Source organism: Cebus imitator, unplaced genomic scaffold (assembly GCF_001604975.1).
Source record: "Cebus imitator isolate Cc_AM_T3 unplaced genomic scaffold, Cebus_imitator-1.0 Scaffold36, whole genome shotgun sequence".
NCBI lineage: Eukaryota > Metazoa > Chordata > Mammalia > Primates > Cebidae > Cebus > Cebus imitator.
In genome coordinates this window covers 400,257-422,703 of record NW_016107351.1, presented here as the reverse complement: position 1 = coordinate 422,703, position 22,447 = coordinate 400,257, and the positions used below count along the sequence as shown (strand labels likewise).

Sequence of the window (22,447 nt, the reverse complement as noted above, 5' to 3'; positions counted from 1 at the left end):
CTGGTGGTGCCCTTCATGTGAGCTCAGCCCTCCTCCCTGGTGGTGCCCTCCGTGTGAGCTGAACCCTCCTCCCTGGGGTGCCCTCCATGTGAGCTCAACCCTCCTGCCTCGCGGGGCTCTCCGTGTGAGCTGAACCCTGTTTGCAGCCTCCATTCTGTACCTGGTGGGACATGGAGCAGCTGTGCTGTCTCGGGGCATGGCAAGGGTCATTTTAGGCAGAGTGAAGGAGATCCTGTTTTGGAGCTGACTTGGGAGGTGACAGGGCTGACATTTGTTGAGTGTTTGCAGCATACTTTCTGTTTTTGGTTTAGACCTCACACTCTTCCTCTGAGAGCCGTCTCATTTGTTTGAAGCTATCGCTGCGAGCCGGGTGCCGTGGTGGTGCCTGTAGTCCTAGTCTCTTGGGAGGCCAAGACAGCAGAAGGATCACTTGAGCCCAGGAGTTTGAGACCAGCCTAGACAATGTAGTGAGACCCCATCTCTAAACAAACAGGCACACAAACACTGCAGCTGTGGGAGCCAGGAGGTCTTTTTGGAGTCATAGCTCAGGCTCAGCCCTTCGGCCTCCTCCATGTTGCATGGCTGACCAGTCCCTGCACCTCCTGTCACACAGGAGAGTTACTGTGGTTCTCTGTCAGTTTAGTTTGAAAAGCGAAAACAGGCTTGGCATGGTGGCTCACACCTGTAATCCCAGCACTTGGAGAGGCTGAGGTGGGGAGATCACCTGAGGCCAGGAGTTCGAGACCAGCCTGGCTAACATGGTGAACACCTGTCTCTACTAAAAACAGAAAATTAGCTGGGTGTGGTGGTGCATGCCTGTCCCAGCTACTCGGGAGGCGGAGGCGGAAGAATCTCTTGAACCTGGGAGGCGGAGATTGCAGTGAGCCAAGATCGCACCACTGAACTCCAGCCTGGGTGACAGAGCGAGACCGTGTCTCAAAAAATAAAAATAATAATAATAATAAAAAAAAAGCGAAAACAAATGCTTGGCAAATAAATGTTCCAGAAAGACAATATAGATGAGCATGTCTGATGACGAAAACTTCTGTCTGACTTGGAGGAAATGTAGGGCTTTGTTGGTGGTGCTAACGGAGGAAGAAGCAGAACTGGGGAAGTCAGGTGGGCAGGCAGTGATGTGCTGTTTGCCTTGAAGGCACCCTGGGTCTTTTTGTCCTTAGTCCTCTGAATACGGGACTCTGCGCATTGGACAGGGGCGCTCAGGAAAGAAGCGTCACATTTTCTCCGGGTTACTTTTTAGGGAGTGCTGCTGCTTCCTCTGTACACATACAGTGCGCACGCGCGCACACACACACACACACACACACACACACACGCAGTCCCCATTGGTTGTGCTTGTAAGCCTATTTCTTGGTCTCTGACTCTGCATAGCATCACACTCAGCTCGTTTTTAAAAGAATTTGAAAGCAGTCAGGGCAACAAAGTGAGATCCTGTTTCTGCAAAAATTTTTTTAAAAAAATGTAGTCTGGTGCAGTGGAGTATGCCTGTTGTCCCAGCTACTCAGGAGGCTCAGGTGGGAGAATTGCCTGAGCCCAGGAGGCTGAGGCTGCCGTGAGTCCTGGTCGCACCACTGCACTCAAGCGGTCTGTGGACAGTGGCCAGGTTCTTTTCTGTGCCATCACCTCTGTTTGAGGACCATTGTTAAAGGGCTGCCTGGTCTTTATTTTAGGTGATCCAAATTCCAGGACTTCTCTGGAGGGGCTCTGGCGTAGGTCCTTTCATCTTTTCTGTGTCTCCTCTTTGAAACCCTCTGCTGCTGTGGCAGGAGGAGGTGGGTACTGCTGAGCATGAGTAAGCTCAGTAACGTTTGTGAGCCATACGATTTCCTCTGTTGCGTACAGCAAGCACAGGTGGGATGTATTTGGTTTAATTGCACTTTTTATTTTGTTTACAGTCTTGCTCTGTCCCTCAGGCTGGAGTGCAGTGGCGCCATCTCAGCTCACTGCAATTCATCTCCCGGGTTCAAGCGATTCTCATGCCTCAGCCTCCCAAGTAGCTGGGATTACAGGCTTGCACCACCATGCCTGGCTGAGTTTTGTGTTCTTAGTGGAGACAAGGTTTCACCATGTTGGCCAGGCTGGTCTTAAACTCCTGACCTCAAGTGATCTGCCTGTCTCAGCATCCCAAAGTGCTGGGTTACCGGCGTGAGCTACTACACCAAGCCAACGGTACTATTTTGGTAAAATGTATACATGTGCTCCTAATTATGCATTTTGTGGTTTTTATTAGTATATTGCTTTTTGAAAAATGTCAAGTGTTCTGATCTCTCTGGACATTTTGTATGAATCCTATTTTCCTTGCTATCCTTATTGGATGGAGAATTGCACATGCTGACTTGCGTAATAACTAGCATTTGGTGTTTTTCTGAGCTTCTTGGATGTGTGGATTCATGTCTTTTATCAAACTTGGGAAATTTTCAGTCATTATTTCTTCAGGTATTTTTGCTGCCCCTTTCTTTCCTCTCCCTGTGGGACTCCTGTCATGTTAATACATGTGTTGGTACGCTTGACGGTGCCCTGTGAGTTTCTTAGGTTCTGCACTCATTTTAGCTCGAGTCCTCAGTTCCAGAACTTTTCTTTAGTTTCTCTTGTAATGACTTCTTTTTGAGACAGGGTCTTGCTCTGTCGCCTTGGCTGGAGCGCAGTGGTAGGATCATGGCTTACCACATCCTCAGCCTCCCGGTGCCAAGCAGTTCCCGCCTCAGCCTCCTGAGTAGCTGAGACTACAGGCCTGCTCCGCTACACCTGACTAATAAAAATAAAATTTGTAGAAACAGGATCTCACCTTATTGTCCAGGCTGCTGTCAAATTCTTGGACTCAAGTGATCTTCCTGCCTTGGCCTCCCAATGTGCTGGGATTATAGGCATGAGCCACTGTGCTCAGCCTCTTTTTATTTCTGTTTCCTTATCAACATTCCATGTTAGCTTAGCTGTTGTTCTCTTGATCTCCTTTAGTGCTTTGTCCACAGTTTTCTTTTCTTTTTTTTTTTGATATGGAGTGTCACTTTGTTGCCCAGGCTGGCACGACCTTGGCTCACTGCAACTTCTGCCTTCTGGGTTCAAGCAATTCTCCTGCCTCAGCAGGGATTACATGTGCCCACAACCATGCCTGGCTAATTTTTTTGTTATTTTTTTTAGTAGAGATGGGGTTTCACTACGTTCATTAGGCTGGTCTTGAACTCCTGATCTCGTGATCCACCCACCTTGGCCTTCCAAATTTGTCCACTGTTTTCTTGAGATCTGTGAGCATATTTAAGGCAGTTAATTTAAAGTCTTTGTCTAAGGCTGAGCACAGTGGCTCACACTTGCTTCCCAGCATTTAACCTTTGCTTTAAAGCATAAAATGGAAGAAACTTTTGCATGTGTGTTTCTCAAATAACAGATTTGAGGGCTGTGTTGGTGGCATAGGTCTGTTTATACACACTGTGTGGCTGAAGCAGGCCTCTGTTAAATTAGCATTTACAAAGCTTTTTTTCATGCCTGCTCCCCTTGCAGTCCTCAGGCTGGGGTCTTTCGCTGCCCTTGCTCAAGGAGGCCCATCCCTTCCCTCAGCAGGTGCAATCTGTCACGCCCATGTCCTACAAAGTATAATTGTCTAGTGTCCCACAGCTGCAGAGAAGACCATCTTAACCTTCCTTCTGTTTTCTGAAGGATGGAGAGCATGTTTATTTTACTGCTAGAAGGCTGGGTCCCTGTGAACCTGCACCAGGTGGTAAGCCCTATATGTTGGAAATACAGGCTGCCTAACTCTTATTTAAAGTGAGATTTTCAAAAAAATTTTAATACATTTTTATAAATTTTGAAAAATTTTTAATGAACCAGATTGTATAAATTTATATAAATTTTATAAATGTTGAAGAATGTATGAAGTGGCATTGGAGCACATGCCCTCAGCACTCATCGAAGACGTACAAGCAGCATCTTGTGAAGATGTTGCTGCGTCTGCCCTGGGGTCTTGTTAAAAGTGTCATTCAGTAGATTAATTCCCACCTGTGGACTGTCTTTTCTGGCTTCTGAAAGAAACTTTTTTTTTTCTCTGTGGATAACGAAAATGCTGCAAGTCCTTCCTATAACAAATGCGATTGGCGCCCGCCGCTCTTGGCAATGGAGATCAGAACACAGCGTGTCTGTGGCGGTGAAGGACAAGGCCTGGAGGGGGATGCAGGTGTTAAACAAGGGAACAAATCAAAGAAGGGGCAGTTTCCAAGAACAGATAAAGCCGTTCAGAAAGCAGAGAGGGCAGTGAGATCCACAGTGGTGGGCCAGCAAGTGCCTTGAATAAGACTTGGGGAAGACCTTGGGGGTGACATTGACACTGAGAGCTGCCACCCTGAAGGAGCCAAGCAGGATGGACACCTGGCCGCAGCATCTTAGAAAGAGGAACGGAGGCTGCCACGAGCTGTGACGGCCGAAGAGCAGAAGAACAGGCACAGAAAAATTCCTGGGACCCGAACCCGGAGGGGCTTCAGGAACACAGTGGGGGTTTGGAAATTACGCAACACAAAATCGGAAATGGGAGAAGATGCTGTAGCACAGTGGGAAGGAATGGAACAGCGCGGCTGTTTGGGAGCCACCACAGCGTTACATGGTTCGGATTGAGACCATACCTATGAAGGAGGAGAAAAGGAAGGACTCTGAACTCAATGAATTTACTGTTCTACTAAGTGAAACAGGGTGAGATAGTAAGGAGGACAGTGAGTGACATTTTAGAGCCTTCCACACAGAAATGGTCTACACGGTCATGGATTGGGTGAGAGCTGGCACAGGAGGGAGCGAGATAAGGCAGGTGAGTGGATGAAGCTGGAACTGGGCTCCCAGGCTCACGGGCATGGGGAGGTGGAGAAGAGGAGAGGACGCAGCTGACATGGAGGGAGGAAGCTGATGGTGGGAGGCTCCTTCAGAAGGGGTGCTTTATAGGAGGAGGGTCCGAGTCTGAGAGGAGGAAGGGGTGGAGGACCAGAGTTTCCTCACAGGCTCTGGAGCACAGAGGTGAAGGTGATCCAGGAGAGCAGCTCCAGCTGAGGTCTAGAGACAGGGCGTTCCCTCCCAGATGGAGCCGTGGGGCCTAGTGCCAAGGCTGGCTCAGGCTCCTGTGGGGTGCCCTGCCATCCGTCCAGCCCTGGCCATGGCCTGGCCTGACCCTGCTGTCCCCTGCTGGCCTGTGTACCTCAGTTCCCAGGTGAGCAGGGGGCCTGGGAGAGGGCGGCTCCGAGCACGTACTGACACAGCCCTGGTGTCCAGTTCCCCACGTTTTCGTCTGCTTTTTAAATCTCGGTATACTTTTAAGCTTTCAGGTTTTCAGGAAAACAAAAAGCATGAGGCATCTTTGACTTTGTACATGGACCGATCGTTCGGTTTTTGGTATTAAAGTGGTTTTTCCTCGAGTGAAGTGTGTGCTTCGTGTTTTACTCCACCCCGCTCTCCCTCCCTCCCTACGGAATGTGGCACTTTGTCCGAACGTGAACGCTGGTGGGGACAGACGGCGGTGGGCCTGTTAAGACCGTTTAGAAAGGGTGTCGTCAGTGTCTTCTCTCACATGTGAATTCAAGGATCCTTTATTTCTTTCCCAGCTTTATTGATATGTAATTTGCCTACCATATAATTTACCCATTTAAATATACGTAATTCCAAGGTTTTTAGGACGTTATTACTTAGAAAGCTGTGGTAAAATATATTTAACAAAAATTTGCTATTTTAATTGTTGTTAAACATGTGAATCCAGTGGCATTAATTACAGTCATACTTTTGTTTAACCATCACCATTGCCTGGTTCCAAAACTTCTCATCACCCCAGATTAAGAAGTAACTCACCCCTGATTCTTCTCCCATTCAACTCTTGGTAACTCTACTTTCTGCTTGAAACAGGACTGCGTGTTTTAGAGTTCTTGTATAAGTGGAAATGTACAATATTTGGCCTTTTGTGTCTGGCTTATTTTATTTAGCATCATGTTTTCGAGGTTAATCCATGTTGTAACATGTATCAGAATTTTCTTTTTTTTTTTTTTTAATTTTTTTATTTTGAGATGAAGTCTCGCTCTGTCGCCCCCAGGCTGGAGTGCAGTGGCATGATCTCGGCTCACGGCAACCTCCACCCCCCAGGTTCAAGTGATTCTCCTGCCTCAGCCTCCCACCACCACGCCTGGCTAATTTTTGTATTTTTAGTAGAGACAGCGTTTCACAATATTGGCCAGGCTGGTCTCGAACTCCTGACCTTGTGATTCCCCTGCCTTGGCCTCCCAAAGTGCTGGGATTACAGGCGTGAGCCACTGTGCCCTGCCTAGAGTTTTCTTTCTTTTAAAGGCTGAATAATGTTTCATTGTATGGACATACCATATCTTTATTTATTTTTTTAAAGATGGGGTCTCACTATGTTGTCCAGGCTGAAGTGCAATGGCTATTCACAGGCCCAGACGTAGTGCACTACAGCTTTGAAATCCTGGGCTCTAGTGACCCTTGTGCCTCAGCCTCCTGAGAGCTGTGATATCAGGTGTGCACCACTGCACCTGGCCATATTTTCTTGATTAATTCATTCATCAATGGATGCTTGGGTTGTTTCCGCCTTCTGGGTATTGTGAATAATGCTGCTATGGACATGGATACAGGTACCTGCCTGAGACCCCCCCTTTTTTTTTTTTTTTAGTTCCTTTGGGTATATACCCAGAAGTGAAATTACTGGGTCATGTGGTAATTCTATGTTCAACTTTTTGTATGCAAAAATTTGAAGTGTTTAGCTCTTAAGTTGCTTCATGCATAAATGCAGAAAAGTAGTATAGTTAAAAAATAGGTCTTTTTTTTTTTTTTTTTTTTGCTTGAAAGTTCTCGGAGTCTGTTTTCCTTTTAAAGATAGACACAAAGGGCTTATCCTGGTTGCAACGGATGAGCGATTGCAAATGGCCTTTGGAGAGATTGTGTTGGGGGGTACGGGTCTCTGTGCATCAGGCACGCGTAGCCTGTGCCGCAGCCGTTGTGCCAGGCGTAGCTCCCCACGCTGCACTGTGGCAGGAGGCGCTCAGCTACCCCCGCTGCTTCCTGTTTGTCGTTTAAGATGATTCCTGGTGCTTTTTGTTGAGCGATCAAATGGTGTTCTCAGGATTTTGGGCCCTTGACACCAAGGGCTGTGTTCTTGGGGGTGTGGCATAAGAGCTCCTTGTCTGCAGCGTGTGAGGCTTTGGGTCTCATTGTGGACTGCAGCATGTGATGGCTCGTCACTGCTCCCCACGTGGCTGTTTAGTTTCTGGAAAGCTGGAGGTGTAGTATTTTTGTTCTTCGCCAGAACATATTGGTGTATATAAACAGAAGTCCCGCGTGCTAGTCAGCACTGTGCCTGTGTTTATGGTTCTGCATCTGACTGTGTGCCCCTTGGGTTGGTGTAGTGGCGGTTAGAGGCGGGGGACCGGCAGGGCTGGGGGCTTGCTGGTGCCGTTGCTGCTGCTTTAGGGACAGCTCGAGGCAGTGGCCTCAGATACCCCTTTGGAATCCTTCTTAGAAGTTTTATATAAATCTAACGCGTTGCAAATAACCATTTGCCATACTGAGTATTGTCATTTTAAAATAAAACGATTGCATCCCTCATCTAAATAAATCCAGGACATCTAGGTAGAATAATCTACCATTCTCCATTAAAAATTTCACAGGACTGGGCGCCGTGTGTCACACTTGTAATCCTAGTACTTTGGGAGGCTGAGGTGGGAGGATTACTTGAGCCTAGGAAGGTCGAGGCTGCAGTGAGCTGTGCAGGTGCCACTGCACCCAGCCTGGGCCACAGAGCGAGACCCTGTCTAAAAAACAATTCATAGGCAAGTTTTTCTCTCACAGAAATTTTACTTTTTCTTCTTGAGCCCATATTTCCATATACTTCTTTCCCAGCATTTTACCCTAACGTAATGTATTTCTGTGCCTAAGAATTTTTATTGATCTCTCCATCATTTATCTGCTATAAAAGAAAATAACATGAACGTAAACTTCAACTTTTACATTTTGTATGGTCGTAAGATGCTAATTGTTTTCTTTTACACCTAAAATGGTTTCTGCTAGCCTTTATTTGAGAAAACTTGCACAAAAGTCCCCAATCCAGCATTTACAAGTGAATCTGCATAAATCCCACTTGGCTCTTTCCCAAACAAACTGAAAAACGGCTTTATGATGGGTGCCTGACAGTGGTGTAACAAAGCTCACTTAAACTGAAGATGCTGATGATTTCAAAGGTTTTCTAGATTGGGTTTTAAAAAATTATTAGTGCAGAGTTGGCCAAAACAACATAAAATAGCATTTTATTGAAATTTAGCTGTTAATAAGATAGCTGTTTAGTTTATCTTTTGGTGAGTCAAGCTTTTTTTTTTTGAGATGGTTCTCGCTCTGCCGCCCAGGCTGGAGTGAAGTTGTATAATCTCAGCTCCTTGCAGTCTTGACCTCCTGGGCTCAAGCAGTCCTCCTGCCTCAGCCTCTCAAGTTGCTGGGACTACAGGCAAACACCACGTTGCTCAGCTAATCTGTGTGTTTTTTGTAGGGATGGGGTCCCTATGTTGCCCAGCCTGTTCTTGAATTCCGTGACTCAAGCAGTGCTCTTACCTCAGCCTCACAAAGTGCCGGTATCACAGGTGTGTGCCACCGTGCCTGGCCAGGGCCATGCTTTTAACCAGAATAATTTAAGGTTCTGCAACAGTACTGTTTTCATTTTTACTTTTTATTTTTATTTTTTGAGAAAGAGTCTTGCTCTGTCATCCAGGCTGGAGTGCAGTGCTGTGATCATGGCTCACTGCAACCTCTGCCTCCTGGGCTCAAGCTACCCCCCGGCTGTAGCCTCCCCAGTAGCTGGGACTGCAGTCATGTGCCCCTACACGTGGCTAATTTTTTATTTGTAGTTGAGATGGGGTTTTGCCATGTTGCCCAGGTTGGTCCCAAACTCCTGACCTCAAGCAGTCCACCCTCTTTGGCCTCTCAATGTGCAGGGATTACAGCTGTGAGCCACCATGCCCAGCCCCTATTTTTACTTTTAGTTTTAAGTGCTAAGAAGTCTTACAAGTAAGTAGCTAGGAATGGCAGAAATTTTGCCTTAGCAATGCTGGTGTTTCAACTTTTTCCAAGCTTGCACCCGACCTCTGTGCTCCGTCACTGAGCAGCTTCAGCGGGGCGGCCTCAGTCCCGTGAAAGTGACCCGTTGACAGCCATCTGAATTGAGGAGGCATTTCCCAGTCACGGGAGCAGTTCCCATCGTCAGCACCCACTGCCTGGTTTCCAGTGTGCTGGGTGAGAGGTTGCCTCTGTTGAAAAGTGAGAGAAAGGACGGTTGTGAGAGGGGACTGGGGGTATGGAGGCAACCCTTTCTCAGGCAGAGCTGTAGGGGCTGAGGCTCCGGAAGCCTGGCCCACGCTCCTAAAGTGCTCTGAAGCCTGAGGACCCTACGGATGGCCTTTGAGTAGCCCTGGTGTGCTTGCACATGCCTGTCCTTGACCACTAATTTACACCCGCGTGCACACTCCCATGCTCACACATGCACAGATGCAGAAGTGCACACCCTATCTGCATGTGCAGATAGGCACATGCGCATACCCACAGATAAGCCCCCCCACACACTTGCAGATAGCACGTGCACACCCACAAACGTGCACACCCACAGATGTGCACATGCACACACCCACACGATAGATTGTGCGCACGCCCAGATATGCACACCCACATGATAGATTACGCACACGTGTGCCTTCAGATGTGCACATGCGCACACCCACACAATTGAATGCACATATGCGCCCGCAGATGTGCACACGTGTGCACCCACTTGATTGCATGTGCGCACACGTGCCCGCAGATATGCCCTTTTCACAGGCTAATCGCCACCTTCTCAGTCAACTCTTTTTCATGGAGTATTACGGAAAAATATTCTAAAGGGTAACAGGTTTATGTTTATCTTCATTTTATGTGCCCTTATGGTTCATATGAGTTTATTTGAAAATTAGGAACATACACATCATTTGGGGTGTGGAAAATGAGGCAGAGTAAGCCAGAACATTCACTGTAACATTATAAGCAAGTAGAATAAATTGATAATACCGTCACCAGTAATACGCTTTCCCTAGTGGAAATAAATTATTTGTATAAATAGCCTTGTGATATTTGTGTGTTATTTAGTTATAACAAATCACATTTTTTTAGTAAACGGCACTTTCATGCTAGCACTGAAAATGTTTTTTCTGACCCTTTTTCCAGTAATTGTCATTTACTTCAAATATGCAGCTAGAGCTAATAGAAAAACAGTAAAAACCATTTGTTCTAATGCTAAGACATTTATAAGGAAACATTTATAAAAGATTTTCTGTAAGATGGATTACACTTCAAAGTACTTATCAGTCTTATAGTCATTCAGATGTTTTTACAACCAAAAGTAGAAGCACGTTTTAATGTTCATGCTTAATATTTATTAAAACTGAACTGAATTGAGGTTTTTTTTTATTTTTTTTTTGAGAAGAAGGAGGAAGCTGCATTTGTAAAAATGTGGAAGTGCCAGTTCAGATGTGGTGCTGCGCGCTGCCGTGGAAGGCTTGGTGTGGCCCTGGCTCTGAGCACGTGTGTGAGCGCGGCGTTAGGACACCCGGGCCCTTCTCCGCAGCGTGAACACCCTCGCCGTGTCCTGCAGCTTCGCCTTCTTAGCTCCTTGCTGGGATTTTCCAGCATCTCTTTGACTTGTCCTCTTTTGTCCTTTGGGTCTGAGGTCACACTGGGCCTCTTGGCTCTCCATGGAGCTGAGTGTAGGTGTGTCTTGCTGGCAGGCAGGCTCTGGGGCCGCAGTGTCCCCGTCGCCTACCCGGACGTTACCAGGGCTGTAGGCTGCCAGCTGGCACAGGGCCACGGCCGCTGTCTGCTTCTGCTCCTCGCTGCTGTCCACTGTGCATGTGGCTGTGGCCTCTTCGCCGGGGCCTGTGAGTGGGGCCTCGTCACTGTCGAGGCTTTCCGGCCTGGTCTCAGGGTGGTCAGGCCCATCTTCGGAACCTTCTGTCCCAGTCTTTTTTGGAGCAGCAGCAGCAGCTGGTTCTGCAGCTCGTGGTCGACTGGGGAAGGGCGGCCTCGGGGCCTGGGTGTTACAGGGGTCCTTCACCGAGAGATTGAGAGGAAGGTCCTGCAGCTCGGAGAAGCTGGTGGGTTCTGCCTGGGGGCTGCCTTGGTACATGAGTTTGTGGGTGTCTACCGGCTTCATCTCTGATTTCTTGGAGAGGTTGAGGGGGCCCATCCTGGAGCTGTCCTCTGGACTGGAAGGCGTGGCCTCCAAGACGAGAGAGGTGCTTCCTGTCTGAGCGGGAGGCTCTCCATTCCCAGCATTGAGGCTAGAAGAAGCCAAGAGAAAGCTTAGTAGGAGCTTGCTTAGAAAAGCAACTGTGTGAAGCAGCTTGAGCAAGTGTAGACCTGGCTCATGCAACCCAACCAGAAACATCCCCCTGCAGGTTTTAAACATGACAGCTTCTTACCTTATTGGAGACTCCGCTCTGGTCTCAGGAGCCTCAGCATGTAGGCAGTCTGTGCTTTTCTTGACAGGCTTGAAGGCTGTGAGGCTTTGCTCTGGCTGGCAGAGTCTTCCCAGCACAGCGGAGGCTGCCTTGTTGGAGAGGTCGCACAGGCCTTCGCAGGTCTGGCTCGTCTGCGTGAAGTTGGTGGGGCTTGGCCTCCCTGGGGAGCCTGTGGCTGCGCTCCCTGCGCGGGGGCTCATTTTGGACCCTTCTGTGTCCCTCTGCCCAGCCTTGGAGGAATCTTTCGCCTCCGGAATTGGACTTTCAAACTCGACGTGTTTTCTGTTGGGGTCTGAAGGGTTTAGCTTGAACGGACTCGAGGCTGGATAGACCAGGGTGGCTTCTTCAAGCAGGTGAGAGCTGTGATCTCGGGTGAGGCCAGTGACGGGCGGGAGTCTGAGAGCATAGGAGGAAAACGCAGACTCTGGCCTGTAAAATCCGTAAGGAAGTGGCAGATTAGAGTGATACTGTTGGAAAAACCTGTAATGATCGTATGTTGGAGATGGAGTGAGGTGCTTGGGGACTGGCCCCGGGTGAGGCAGGAAGTGTCTTGGGTCCTGGGCTCCGTAGACCGACAGCAGGGGTGCGTCACACTCGGGCGAGCTCCCAGCCAGCAGGTAAGGTGAGTAGATGCTGGCCAGCCCATGCTCTGTGTAAAAGTGGGGTGGGTACTCTGGGATCGTGGGGTGCATGTAAGGAGAAATGGCCCCAAGCCCCTTTGTAGATGAAATTTTATGTGGAAACTCTGGTGGGAGGAAAGGTGAGCCAGCTTTCCAGGGGTAGCCAGGAGCGTGGAAGGCAGACTTGGTGTGGAAGGGGGTGGCCTTGGCCGCGGGGTTGGGTAAAGCCAGGATCTCGGGCGCCTCGGCGTTGTCTGGCCCTTTGAGTCTGTGCTCGCCGACTGGAACAAATGCAGAAGGCCGAGCTGCGCCTTCCAGAGCAGGCTGGGCGCCGAGGGCGGCTTCCGGAGCTGGGCTCCCACACGCCGATTCCCGGTGGAGGGCTGGCTTCTGTCCCGGGCACCTGGGGGTCCCCCGGGCCTGTAGCTCCAGGTTTTCCTTGATGTCTTCCCTGGAAGAGCTGTGCTGAAGCTTCAAGTTGAAGGCGGAGAGTTCGTTTGCGACAGACTTGGAAGAGGCTGGCTTTGCTGTGGCATCGGGCTGGTTGGTTTGCTTAGGGTCTAGTGAGTTAGATTTAGGGCACTTGGGAACTCGATCCTGCTCTGATACTAAAGTAATGGAGTTTTTACAGAGACCGTACTTCATGTGATTGAAAAGATGTGACTTCTCGTTGCAAGTGAAGGGGCACTGGAAGCATTTGTACTTGAAGGGCTTTCCTGGAGGCCGTGGGATGTAATGTGGCTTTTTTGGCTTCCGCTCTTTGAGGAGACTCATTTTCCTCCTTATGCCTCAGACTCTGACCGTCTCAGTGGCGTGGTCACTGCCGACGCCTCGTGGACTCCGTGGCTTTTGAAGAGGCACCTCTCGCTTTCCTTTCTTTTTCGAGCACGCCTATCGGAAGCCAGCTCTCTGTGCCGAGGGCCTAGCAAGAGCCTCCGTCATCTAGGAGCTGCAACAAAGAACAGAGTCTTGGTGTCAGAGTGGCGGGTGAGGGGTCGGCGAGAAGCCGGCCTCAGCTTGCCCCAGAGCCGCAGGAGCCCTGAAGCAGAGCCTCCAAAGGGCTGAGACTGCCCGCTCCTGAGGGGAGTGGCTGCCGGTCACAGAAGCAGCCCTGCCCTTGGTAACCCGGCTGCCAACTTCCCACCATGTTTTCTGTTTTCTGAGCCTGATCTGAAAGAGTCGCCTTGGGGCCTAGAGGTGGAGTGTGGTGTGTGTCTGTTCTGAGAATGCCTGTAAGTCTTTGAATTTTGGGAACTCTTACCCTGTGACCTGGACCTTTACTTGAGGGCACCCTGTGGGGACTGAGGATGCTGAGCCCCCTTCCAGGGTGTGGAGAGCATACTGTCCCAGTGCTGCCCGACTCTGCTCCAGGGGTCACATGCTTGAAACAGTGGCAGTGTGATTGCCCATACTGTCATGTTAAATGCAAACGGATTTGGGGCCGTTTCCCCTTGACATGCACCCCGTAGTCGCAGAGTGCTCCCTCACTTTTGCACAGGGCCACCACCTGCCTGCCTCTGCCTGCCGGCCGGGGGCTCACCCAAGTGCAGCATGCCGGGAGCTCGCCTAAGTGCCCTGCTGTCGGTCTGCGGAGCCCGAGACCAGGGGCGCTCCTTGCCTCTCTTGGGGCTGATCCCTAAGCACTTCAGCCGTTCTGCCCTCTTCAGCCATGCTGTTGGTGTGTTCTACGTGTGGTTATTTAAAAATGAGGAACATTCAAACACAGGACTCCACCCTACTGCTTCTAAAGTCAGCTTTGTCATTAAGCACCATTTAGGCCTCAGATGTGAATATAAATGCTGTATTTATGTTGACCTAAATGGTTGAAATACTGTCGGGGTGAATTTGTACATCCCGTGAGTGACACCAGCATTGTGGGATGTGCTTTCACGGTCACCCTGTTCCTGCTGGCCACGAGGCGTGGCCAGCAGCCCCTGCCCATCCAGCTGCACCTCCAAATGGCAGAACCAAAGCTTTGCCATACTTATACCTGAGAGGAGACTAGAGTGTGTCTGCTTTAGAGTTGGTTGGTCATGGGAGGAAGCTGCCCTGTCCTTTAACCTTTAGGGAGTGGGTCCAGCCCTCTGGCCACACCTGCTCAGGTCCTGGGACTGTGGGTCCCAGGGACTCAGGACCGGGGCTGCGTCTGTGATGTCAGGGCTGGCCTGCCCTTCCGGATTCTTCCAGAGGGTCTCTGTGTCTCCCTTCCCCCACCAGGTTTCCTTCAGAGGCTTCGCTGCACACCGCTGGGGCCCTCACTCCGCTTCCTAAGCCAAGGTCGAGAACAAAGGCTTTGAGAGTCTGGGGCTCTCCATGTGGCGGCAGGGCCTGGAGCTACCCAAGCAGCAGCGGTGTCTGGGAGACAGCATGGGGGCATGGGGTGGAGGTACAGTGGGTCAGGGCTGAGCACTTTTAATTTCTATTACAAATGTAAAATGGTCTTTAGTATCTAAATATTTTCAAACAGCTTAAAGTTAAATGACCCAAATGCCTATCAATAATAGACTGGATAAAGAAAATGCGGTGCATATACACCATGTGAATACTGTGCAGCCATTAAAAAGAATGAGATCATGTCCTTTACAGGAATGAAGCTGGAAGCCACTGTCCTCAGCAAACTAACGCAGGGACAGAAAACGAAACACGCGTGTAGTCACTCGTAAGTGGGAGCTGAACAGTGAGAACACATGGACACAGGGAAGGCAACATCACATATTGGGGCCTGTCTGGGGGTGGGGGGTGGGGGGAAGGAGAGCATTAGGATACATAGCTAACGCATGTAGTCTTAAAACCTAGGTGATGGGTTGACAGGTGCAGCAGAACACCATGGCACATGTGTGCCTATGTGACAGACCTACACATTTTGCAATTGTGTTCTGGAACTTAAAGTATAATTAAAATAATGAATAAAAATAAAGTTAAATGAAGGGCTGGGTGTGGGGGCTCACGCCTGATACCCCACATGTTGGGAGGCTGAGTTGGGAGGATCCCTTGAGCCCAGGAGGCTGAGGCTGCAGGGAGCAGTGATCATGCCATTGTTCTCCAGCCTGGGCGCGGTGAGACCCTGCCTCAGAAAACAGCTAGATGGAAATGATTTAATAAACGGTTTCAAATGCAGGTTTCTTGTAAGGAATGGGCAGATGTGCCCGGTCTTGAGTCTGTGAGTATGTAGACATCAGGGTGGTTAAAGTCAAATGAAAAGCCACCCCTTGAATAGAGCCGTGTGTGCACGCGCCCAGGAGTCAGCCGTCCGTGAAGTGAGGGACCCCCCCTCCTCCTCCCTGTACCCCTGTGTCCTTCCTCCCACATGCCAGGGCAGGACTGGAGGCTGGGCTTCCATATGGCCACCCCGAAGTCTAGGGAAGTGCTCTGATTTTATTCTCAGCAAACTGGTTTCTCTACTCATTTATTCACATTTCTTAAAAACACACAGAACCACCCTTCCCCCTACAAACTGCCTCTATTAACATACTTTTAAGTTCTTTAAGACATTGATTTACTAAGGAGGGGCTCTGCTGACCTGCCGCCTTCGCTGTGATGAGAGTTTCTGTGTAGCAAGGACAGTGCGGCAGGGGTTTGGATGAGGACTTGATGTTTGTTACCCCGTAACCAAACCAGGGAGGGTGTCAGGTGACACCCTGGGGCTCAGACCCCTGCTCAGCCCTCTCTCCCATGGGCTGCCAGGGAAGCTACCAGGCCCCAGGTGAAAGCCAAGGAAATTAAACCCATCACGATAGCTTTCTCTTTCTCATTTCCCCTGTCAGAAGAAAGAACGTGAAACAATTCTTTATGGGCTCAGTCCCTACCTTGTGGGGCAGACTTGCCCCGGGTGAAAAGCAGCTTCCCTGCCTCCCTTCAGGAAGCAGAGAAGCCGGTGCCTGGCTCCAGCCAAGCACTGGGCCTGGCAGATCAGTGGGGCCTGTGCGGGCACGTCTCGCTGAGCTCCCTGGTTCTGAAGGCGTGAGAACCTCTGCAAGTCAGGTTCCCATGATTGTATAGGATATGTTATGGCAGGGATCTGAAAACTGATGATTTCATCACTAGCTGGAAGCATCATGATCAAAACGATGACAGTTGCAAAACGTTCCTGAAGTGAGAGCCGCGTCCTCGCGATACTGGGGGTACGGCCATAGAAACGCCACCTCTAGCGCCTGAAACAAGCACGCAGAGGAGCAGATGATCCCCTCAGAATTTAAGAAAACGAGGACTTTAGTTTCCGAAGCAGTATTATTTCACATTCAGGCAAAACAAACAAACAAACAAACAAAACAAAAAAAAACAAGAAAAAAAAATCCGTGTTGGTTAGATTTTCTCAAAAGCTTTACAGGAGGCAAGTTACCTGTAAGTTACGCTGTTGCCCCAAATAGTAATTAGGAAAATAATTGCTTTTAAATTAATATGTACTTTTTTTAGTCAGATGTAATTGTCTAAAGTTTTGAACGATTTGCCCTTTTGTTCTTTGATCAATTTGTATGCAGACGTGACATGGTGGGGAGGAAGCCTCTGGTGGCTGAGAGCGTTTCAGAGTTTCGTGGCTTGAAGGGAATGTGTGTAAAGCAGAGTCTCGGCGGTAGTTTTAGTAACCTTGGATAAACTGACCTTTCAGGCTTGCACAATTTGCTAATTAAAGCAGGGAGCACAGCTGTTTCAGAGGTAAGCCGGGCGGAGTTCACCTGATCTATAAAACTGCAATAGTGTCAGGAAGGTAAGTGGGGTAAAATTGCTGCTTTTGTAAGCTTTCAAATGATGATGATGTCAGCCTGGGAGTTCTGTGTCCTGCTTCAGTGAGGCTTATAAGGATGAAGAAACCAAACCCCACAGCCAGGACCTCGGGTGGTCACATCTGTGGGCACAAAGTTTGACTTGGTCTGTGTCCGGTCAGTTTCTCCAGCCCGACGGGGTGCCCTGGCAGCTGCTGGTGTTTAATATTCCAAACAGTGTTGCCCAAACAGTGTAACCCAGAACTTGAGCTGTGTACGGTCATTTGTATTTGCATTTAGAGGTACGGTTTTTCTCCAAAGGTGGTAGAGAAGCTCTGGACATCTTCCTCTCCTTGGGGAGGCGTGTTTCTATTTTAGTTAATTAATAAAAGCACAGTCTCGTTCATTATTTGGCTTTCATTTGAGAACTGCAGTGCTAGTGTGGTTTGCAGCTAAGACCTCAGTGTGGTCCTGAAGGAGGGGCTCATCCCTGTCTTATTTCCCACGCTATCGGCAGGAAGCATTAGCAGGGTGGACATTCCATTCCACAGAGGTTCCAGATCTGGATCAAAGGTGGCTGTTACTGAAATACTCATGCACGGTCTTCCCTGCCTGCTGCTGGCTAATGTGTGCTCGCTTCCAGCACACCTCCTCTGAGCCTGGCCTAGCGCAAAGCCTTCTTTCTCCAAATTATTTCAGACCAGGCAGCCAGTGTAGACAGTGTCTACCCTAAAGGCCGTAAGAACAGTGGGGTGCAGTGGCTTAAAACATGCTCAGGATCCAGCTGAGCTTTCACCAAGTTTTTCTTGCTACATTTACAGATGCCACTCTGCCTTTCTAAGCATTTTAAATGTCGTGGGGAAGTGCGCTGAGCTGAGAGTTTACTCCTCTTCCTGCTCGGTGTGCACCGGGCTGGGTGTTGGGGTGTAGCTGCCCACACAGACACTCCTTTGAAGACTGAGTGGTTTCGGTTGGCCACCGGGTTGTGTCTGTCTTGTTTTTAAAGCACTGTCTCTCCAAAGCTTCCTAAGTGTGGACAGTCAGTGCAGCTGCCAGTTTTAGGGTAATGGTGAGTGGTTTGTGTGCTTAACAAGTTTCTAAGGAGTTTGAACTTTAAAAAATAGATAAGAGAAAGAGTTCTTTAAAAAAAAAAAAACTTTGATAGGACACAGTGGAGGTAATTATAGTTTTAACTCGCTAGGACGTTTCCGTGGCCGGCTGGGTAACTATGCTTGTCATGTGTCCTAACCCGTGCCCCGAGATTGTGCTGTAATGCTCCTTCTGCTGGTGTCCAGCTGTCTGGCAAGGAGCCTCCTCGGCTGGAGTGTTGTGAAGAGCATGCTGTAATTACAATATTGTGATGTGGCGTTGTTGCATAACTCAAGGACACGCCATTGTCGCCTACACACTGGGATGTCGCAAGAACGAGATTTGTGAGTTTTACTCCAATTGAGCTTTTCCAGAGATTGGCCGCCACTCCCTCCCTGCCTTTCGGTTCTTTAACATGAAGGATAGACCTCAGGACAACCGTGACCTGGGGAAAAGACAGTCTAATTTGGAAGGATGGATCCAGAAAAACAAGCAGGGGCTCTTATTCTAGTTTCGGCAGGAGATCCCGAGTCACAGACCTGAGCTTGTAAACCAACGCGCACCACTTCACAGCCGCCGCCTCGGGTCAGAAACGCTGGAAGGCGCTTGCTAATGCGCAGTGAAAATTCGGGTAGCAAATGTGGACGGATTATGCTTGGTCAAGAGTTGTTCCCCTCCAAGTCAGGTTTATGAGAAATTTCATAGAAGGATACAGCCCTTTTTGTGTCTGTGTATGTATGTACATAAGAACCTTCACAACCAAACACAAACTTCGCCCCTTCTGTTTGGTTTTGTTTTTGTAAGCTTATGTCCAGTTTTAAAATTTATGTAAGCTAAAGTCCTTATTTTAAACTTTAAAAGTTTTAAAAGTTAAACTGGATGTAAAATTCGGTCCTGTCTAATGTACACACACCACACATACAACCCTAAATTCAACTCTGTCTAATGTACATGCAACTTACACATATAACCCCAAATTCAGCCCTAATGTACATATACCACACACATATATAACCCTAAATTCACCTTAGTGTACACCACACACATAGAACCCTAAATTCAGCCCTGTCTAATGTACATACCCCACACACACAGAACTCTAAATTCAGCCCTAATGTACGTACACCACACACATCTATAACCCTAAATTTACCCTAATGTAAAACACCACACATATAGAACCTTAAATTCCCCTTAATGTACATACACCACACACATAGAACCCTAAATTCCCCCTAATGTACATACACCACACACATAGAACCCTAAATTCACCCTAATGTACATACACCACACACATAGAACCCTAAATTCACCCTAATGGACATATACCACACACAAGAACCCTGAATTCAGCTCTGTCTAACGTACATACACCACACACATACATCTCTTTAGATTCAGCTCTGTGTGACATTCATACACGACACACACGTAAATGTGACCCTTCCCTCTTGGTGGCATTTATTGCAGTTTGTTTTTAAGGTTAGGAACAGTTAAGCAATAATAGGAATTTGTGTTGGTTTAACTTTTATGAATTTTAGGGCAGAACAAGGAGTTGATTTCTGGATAAGCTTGTTCATGTTCTTAGAATAAAGTGTCGGCCTCATTGTAAGTTTTGTGACCATGGTCTGCATCCCAGCCGTGCACCTGCTGGATCCTCAGTAATCCTCGGAGCCCAGAGCAAGGCAGAGCAGACACAGGCAAACCCTGCGCTCAGCTAGGTATTTTAGATATGCCTGAGAAGAGTTTTAAAAGAAAACTTGACTTTGAAAAGAAATAGTAAGTACTTACCAGAGGTGGGCAGTGCTGGGATGTGGCCGGGTCTGGGTGCCGGTGGCTGGAGGTGCTCAGGAAGCAGTACTTGTTCTCACGCTTGCTGGGTGAAACTGGAGCCGGCTGTTCCAGTGGGAGGGATTTAAGTGTAGGAGTTGAGCCCTCAGGGCGTAGAGATGCACCTGATATTCCTCCTGCCCGCAGCTACGATTCATGTGTTTGCACCCACCGAGCTGCTGCGGGCAGCCTCCCCAGCCCTGGACCCTGCGAGCAAGTATCTCGCAGGCTCTGCCGCTGTCTGTGAATGCGGTTTCGGTGCTGCCTGGGTGGCCACAGGTCGGAGGCTTTACGTGTGTCCACAGTGAGAATATAGATGACTACTCATCACACCCAATTAATATTTGACGTTACCATAAAGACGTGTGAGACTTTTCTTTAGAACTCGAGCATATGTACGCAGCAGGTACTGCATTCATGGTGTCCGTGCCATGAAGGGTCCAGTGAGCCCTGTAGGGTCTGTGTGCCTTCCACCCTCTACCCCGCTCCCGAGAGCCTCTGTCCCTGGTCCTCCTCGGGAGCTGAGCCGGCAGGGAGGCAGCTTACCCCAGCGCCTGGCTGCAGGGACCTGCCGGAGCTTGCCCGTCCCCAGGCACCGCAAGGGCTGCGGCAAGGTGTGCACGTGCAGAGGAGGGGGCCCGCTGTGTACTCCCACAAAGCACCCCCCAACTTTAAATTGCAGAGGCGCGTAATTTTGGGGCCAGCTTTTTTTTGGGGAGGCCAGCTTTTATCTCTACTTCCCACTCCCCCAAACTGCTTGCTTGCTTATTTAATCCAAGGCCGTCACCCCGGCTTTAGTGAAGGTAGGAATGTGGTATCAGTTTGGGGACTGGGGAAGCAGATGGGATGAGCTGGTGGCTGGCCCGTGGTGGAGCCTGAGGCTGCGGGGCAGAGGCTGCGGGGCTGTGGCGTAGGGACAAGCTGACCAGGACGGACGTGCTGTTTTTTTGTTTTTGTTTTTAATGTTTTTCCTTAAGACTTAAGATTTTACATGGCCTTGCTTGACTTTCATATTTAATTGCTTTTTGTTTTTTGAGACATGGTCTCTGTCACCCAAGCTGGAGAGCAGTAGCAAGATCATGGTTCACTGTAGCCTCAGCCTCCTGGACTCCAGCGATCCTCCTGCCTCAGCCTCCCCAGCAGCTGGGACTATAGGCACAGTCATCGCGTCTGGCAAATTTTGTGTAGAGACAGGGTTTTGCCATGTTGCCCAGGATCGTTTGATCCACTAGGATGTTTTTTTGGTGACTTTTGTCCAAATGAGACATCCACATACCTTATGAAGAGTTATGTAAGTCTCATCACAAGAAACAGCAGGTTCCTGGCTGGATGGCTTAAAATGAGCACCATTTTATTCTGTCTCAGGATAATTTGTCAGGAGTTTGGGCATGGCTGAGTGCTGCTTCTGTTCATGCACACCGGCGGGGCTGGCCTAGTGGGAGAAAGCGGCCAGGTGACTGGTCTGGAGGGTCTAGAACAACTTCACTCACCTGCCTTGTGTCCTGGAGGGGGCAGCTGGAAGCCTGAGATCATCCTCTACTGAGCACTTCAGAGGCCTCCTAGGAGGGTGGTCAGCTGTGTGGTGGCTCAGGATGTCAGAGAGCAAGGTGGAAGGTTCCAGTCCTCCAGAAGGCTGGGCTGCAGATGGTCAGTGTCCCTTCTGGTCCCTTCTGTCACCTTTCTAATTTTGGCTTCCGTGAGTTCTGTTTTGTTTTGAGTGTTCCTTTTATAGCACCCCGTTCTCATGTGGTAGTTACAGTAGCTTTTCTTATCTGAGGATTTTAGTGATAACTTTCTTTTAGTGGGGGGTGGAGGAATAGGGGTGGGTGCTCTCCCTGTGTTTGTTTGTTTTTTGAGACCCGGGGTCCCAGGCTGGACTCGAACTCCTGTCCTCAGGCGCTCCTCCTGCCTCAACCTCCCGGGTGGCCACGACTGCAGGAGCATGGCACCATGCCTGGTGCCCTCCCTGCGTCCTCAGTGTGGCTGCCTGGCCTCCAGGGCCTCTGCTGAGCACCTCAGACAGTCAGCCTGTCTCCTGCACAGGAGGGAGGCCTGCTCCAGTGCTCCCTGGGTTAGGCCCACCCTGCCCCACCCCCAGAGTTCTCTGGTGCCACAGATCTGGAGCTTTTTGGGGACCTGTCCCATGGATGAGGGAGAGTCTGGGCTTCCTCCCTCTGGCGGGGCACTGTGCTTCTTGGGTCTGAGGTGTTTTCTGCTGTCCCTGCTCCTCCAGGTTCCTCCGTGGTCCTGGTGCTGCGGAGTCCCTCCCCAACACCACGCACCTGGCCTGTGGAGTCCCCCCAACACCACACACCTGGCCTGTGGAGTCCCCCCCACACCACAAACCTGGCCTGTGGAGTCCCCCCACACCACACACCTGGCCTGTGGAGTCCCCCCCTACACCACACACCTGGCCTGCGGAGTCCCTCCCCAACACCACAAACCTGGCCTGCGGAGTCCCCCCAACACCACGCACCTGGCCTGCGGAGTCCGCCCCACACCACGAACCTGGCCTGTGGAGTCCCCCCCACACCACGAACCTGGCCTGCGGAGTCCCTCCCCAACACTACAAACCTGGCCTGCGGAGTCCCCCCACACCACGAACCTGGCCTGCGGAGTCCGCCCCACACCACGAACCTGGCCTGCGGAGTCCCCCCCACACCACGAACCTGGCCTGCGGAGTCCCCCC

General features: G+C 49.7%; 2 protein-coding genes across 5 annotated transcripts in view; one reads left to right on the top strand and one right to left on the bottom strand.

Annotated features, from left to right (window-relative positions):
- TBCD (tubulin folding cofactor D) overlaps window positions 1-22,447 on the top strand; it is a 196,147-nt gene that overhangs the window by 60,921 nt on the left and 112,779 nt on the right. The window lies entirely within an intron of this gene.
- On the bottom strand, window positions 9,901-20,516 carry ZNF750 (zinc finger protein 750). The gene is made up of 3 exons (XM_017524706.2): window positions 19,720-20,516; window positions 11,478-13,085; window positions 9,901-11,336 (listed from the first exon to the last, which is right to left on the bottom strand). The coding sequence occupies exons 2-3, from the start codon at window positions 12,908-12,910 to the stop codon at window positions 10,598-10,600; spliced, it is 2,172 nt and encodes a 723-aa protein (XP_017380195.1). The 5' UTR covers window positions 12,911-13,085; window positions 19,720-20,516; the 3' UTR covers window positions 9,901-10,597.

Bases quoted from the DNA above. Each gene is read 5' to 3' on its own strand.
- ZNF750 (XM_017524706.2), bottom strand. From the start codon at position 12,910: ATGAGTCTCCTCAAAGAGCGGAAGCCAAAAAAGCCACATTACATCCCA. The intron at 11,337-11,477 runs GTAAGAAGCTGT...GGCTTCTTCTAG, and splicing joins AGAGCGGAGTCTCCAATAAG to CCTCAATGCTGGGAATGGAG.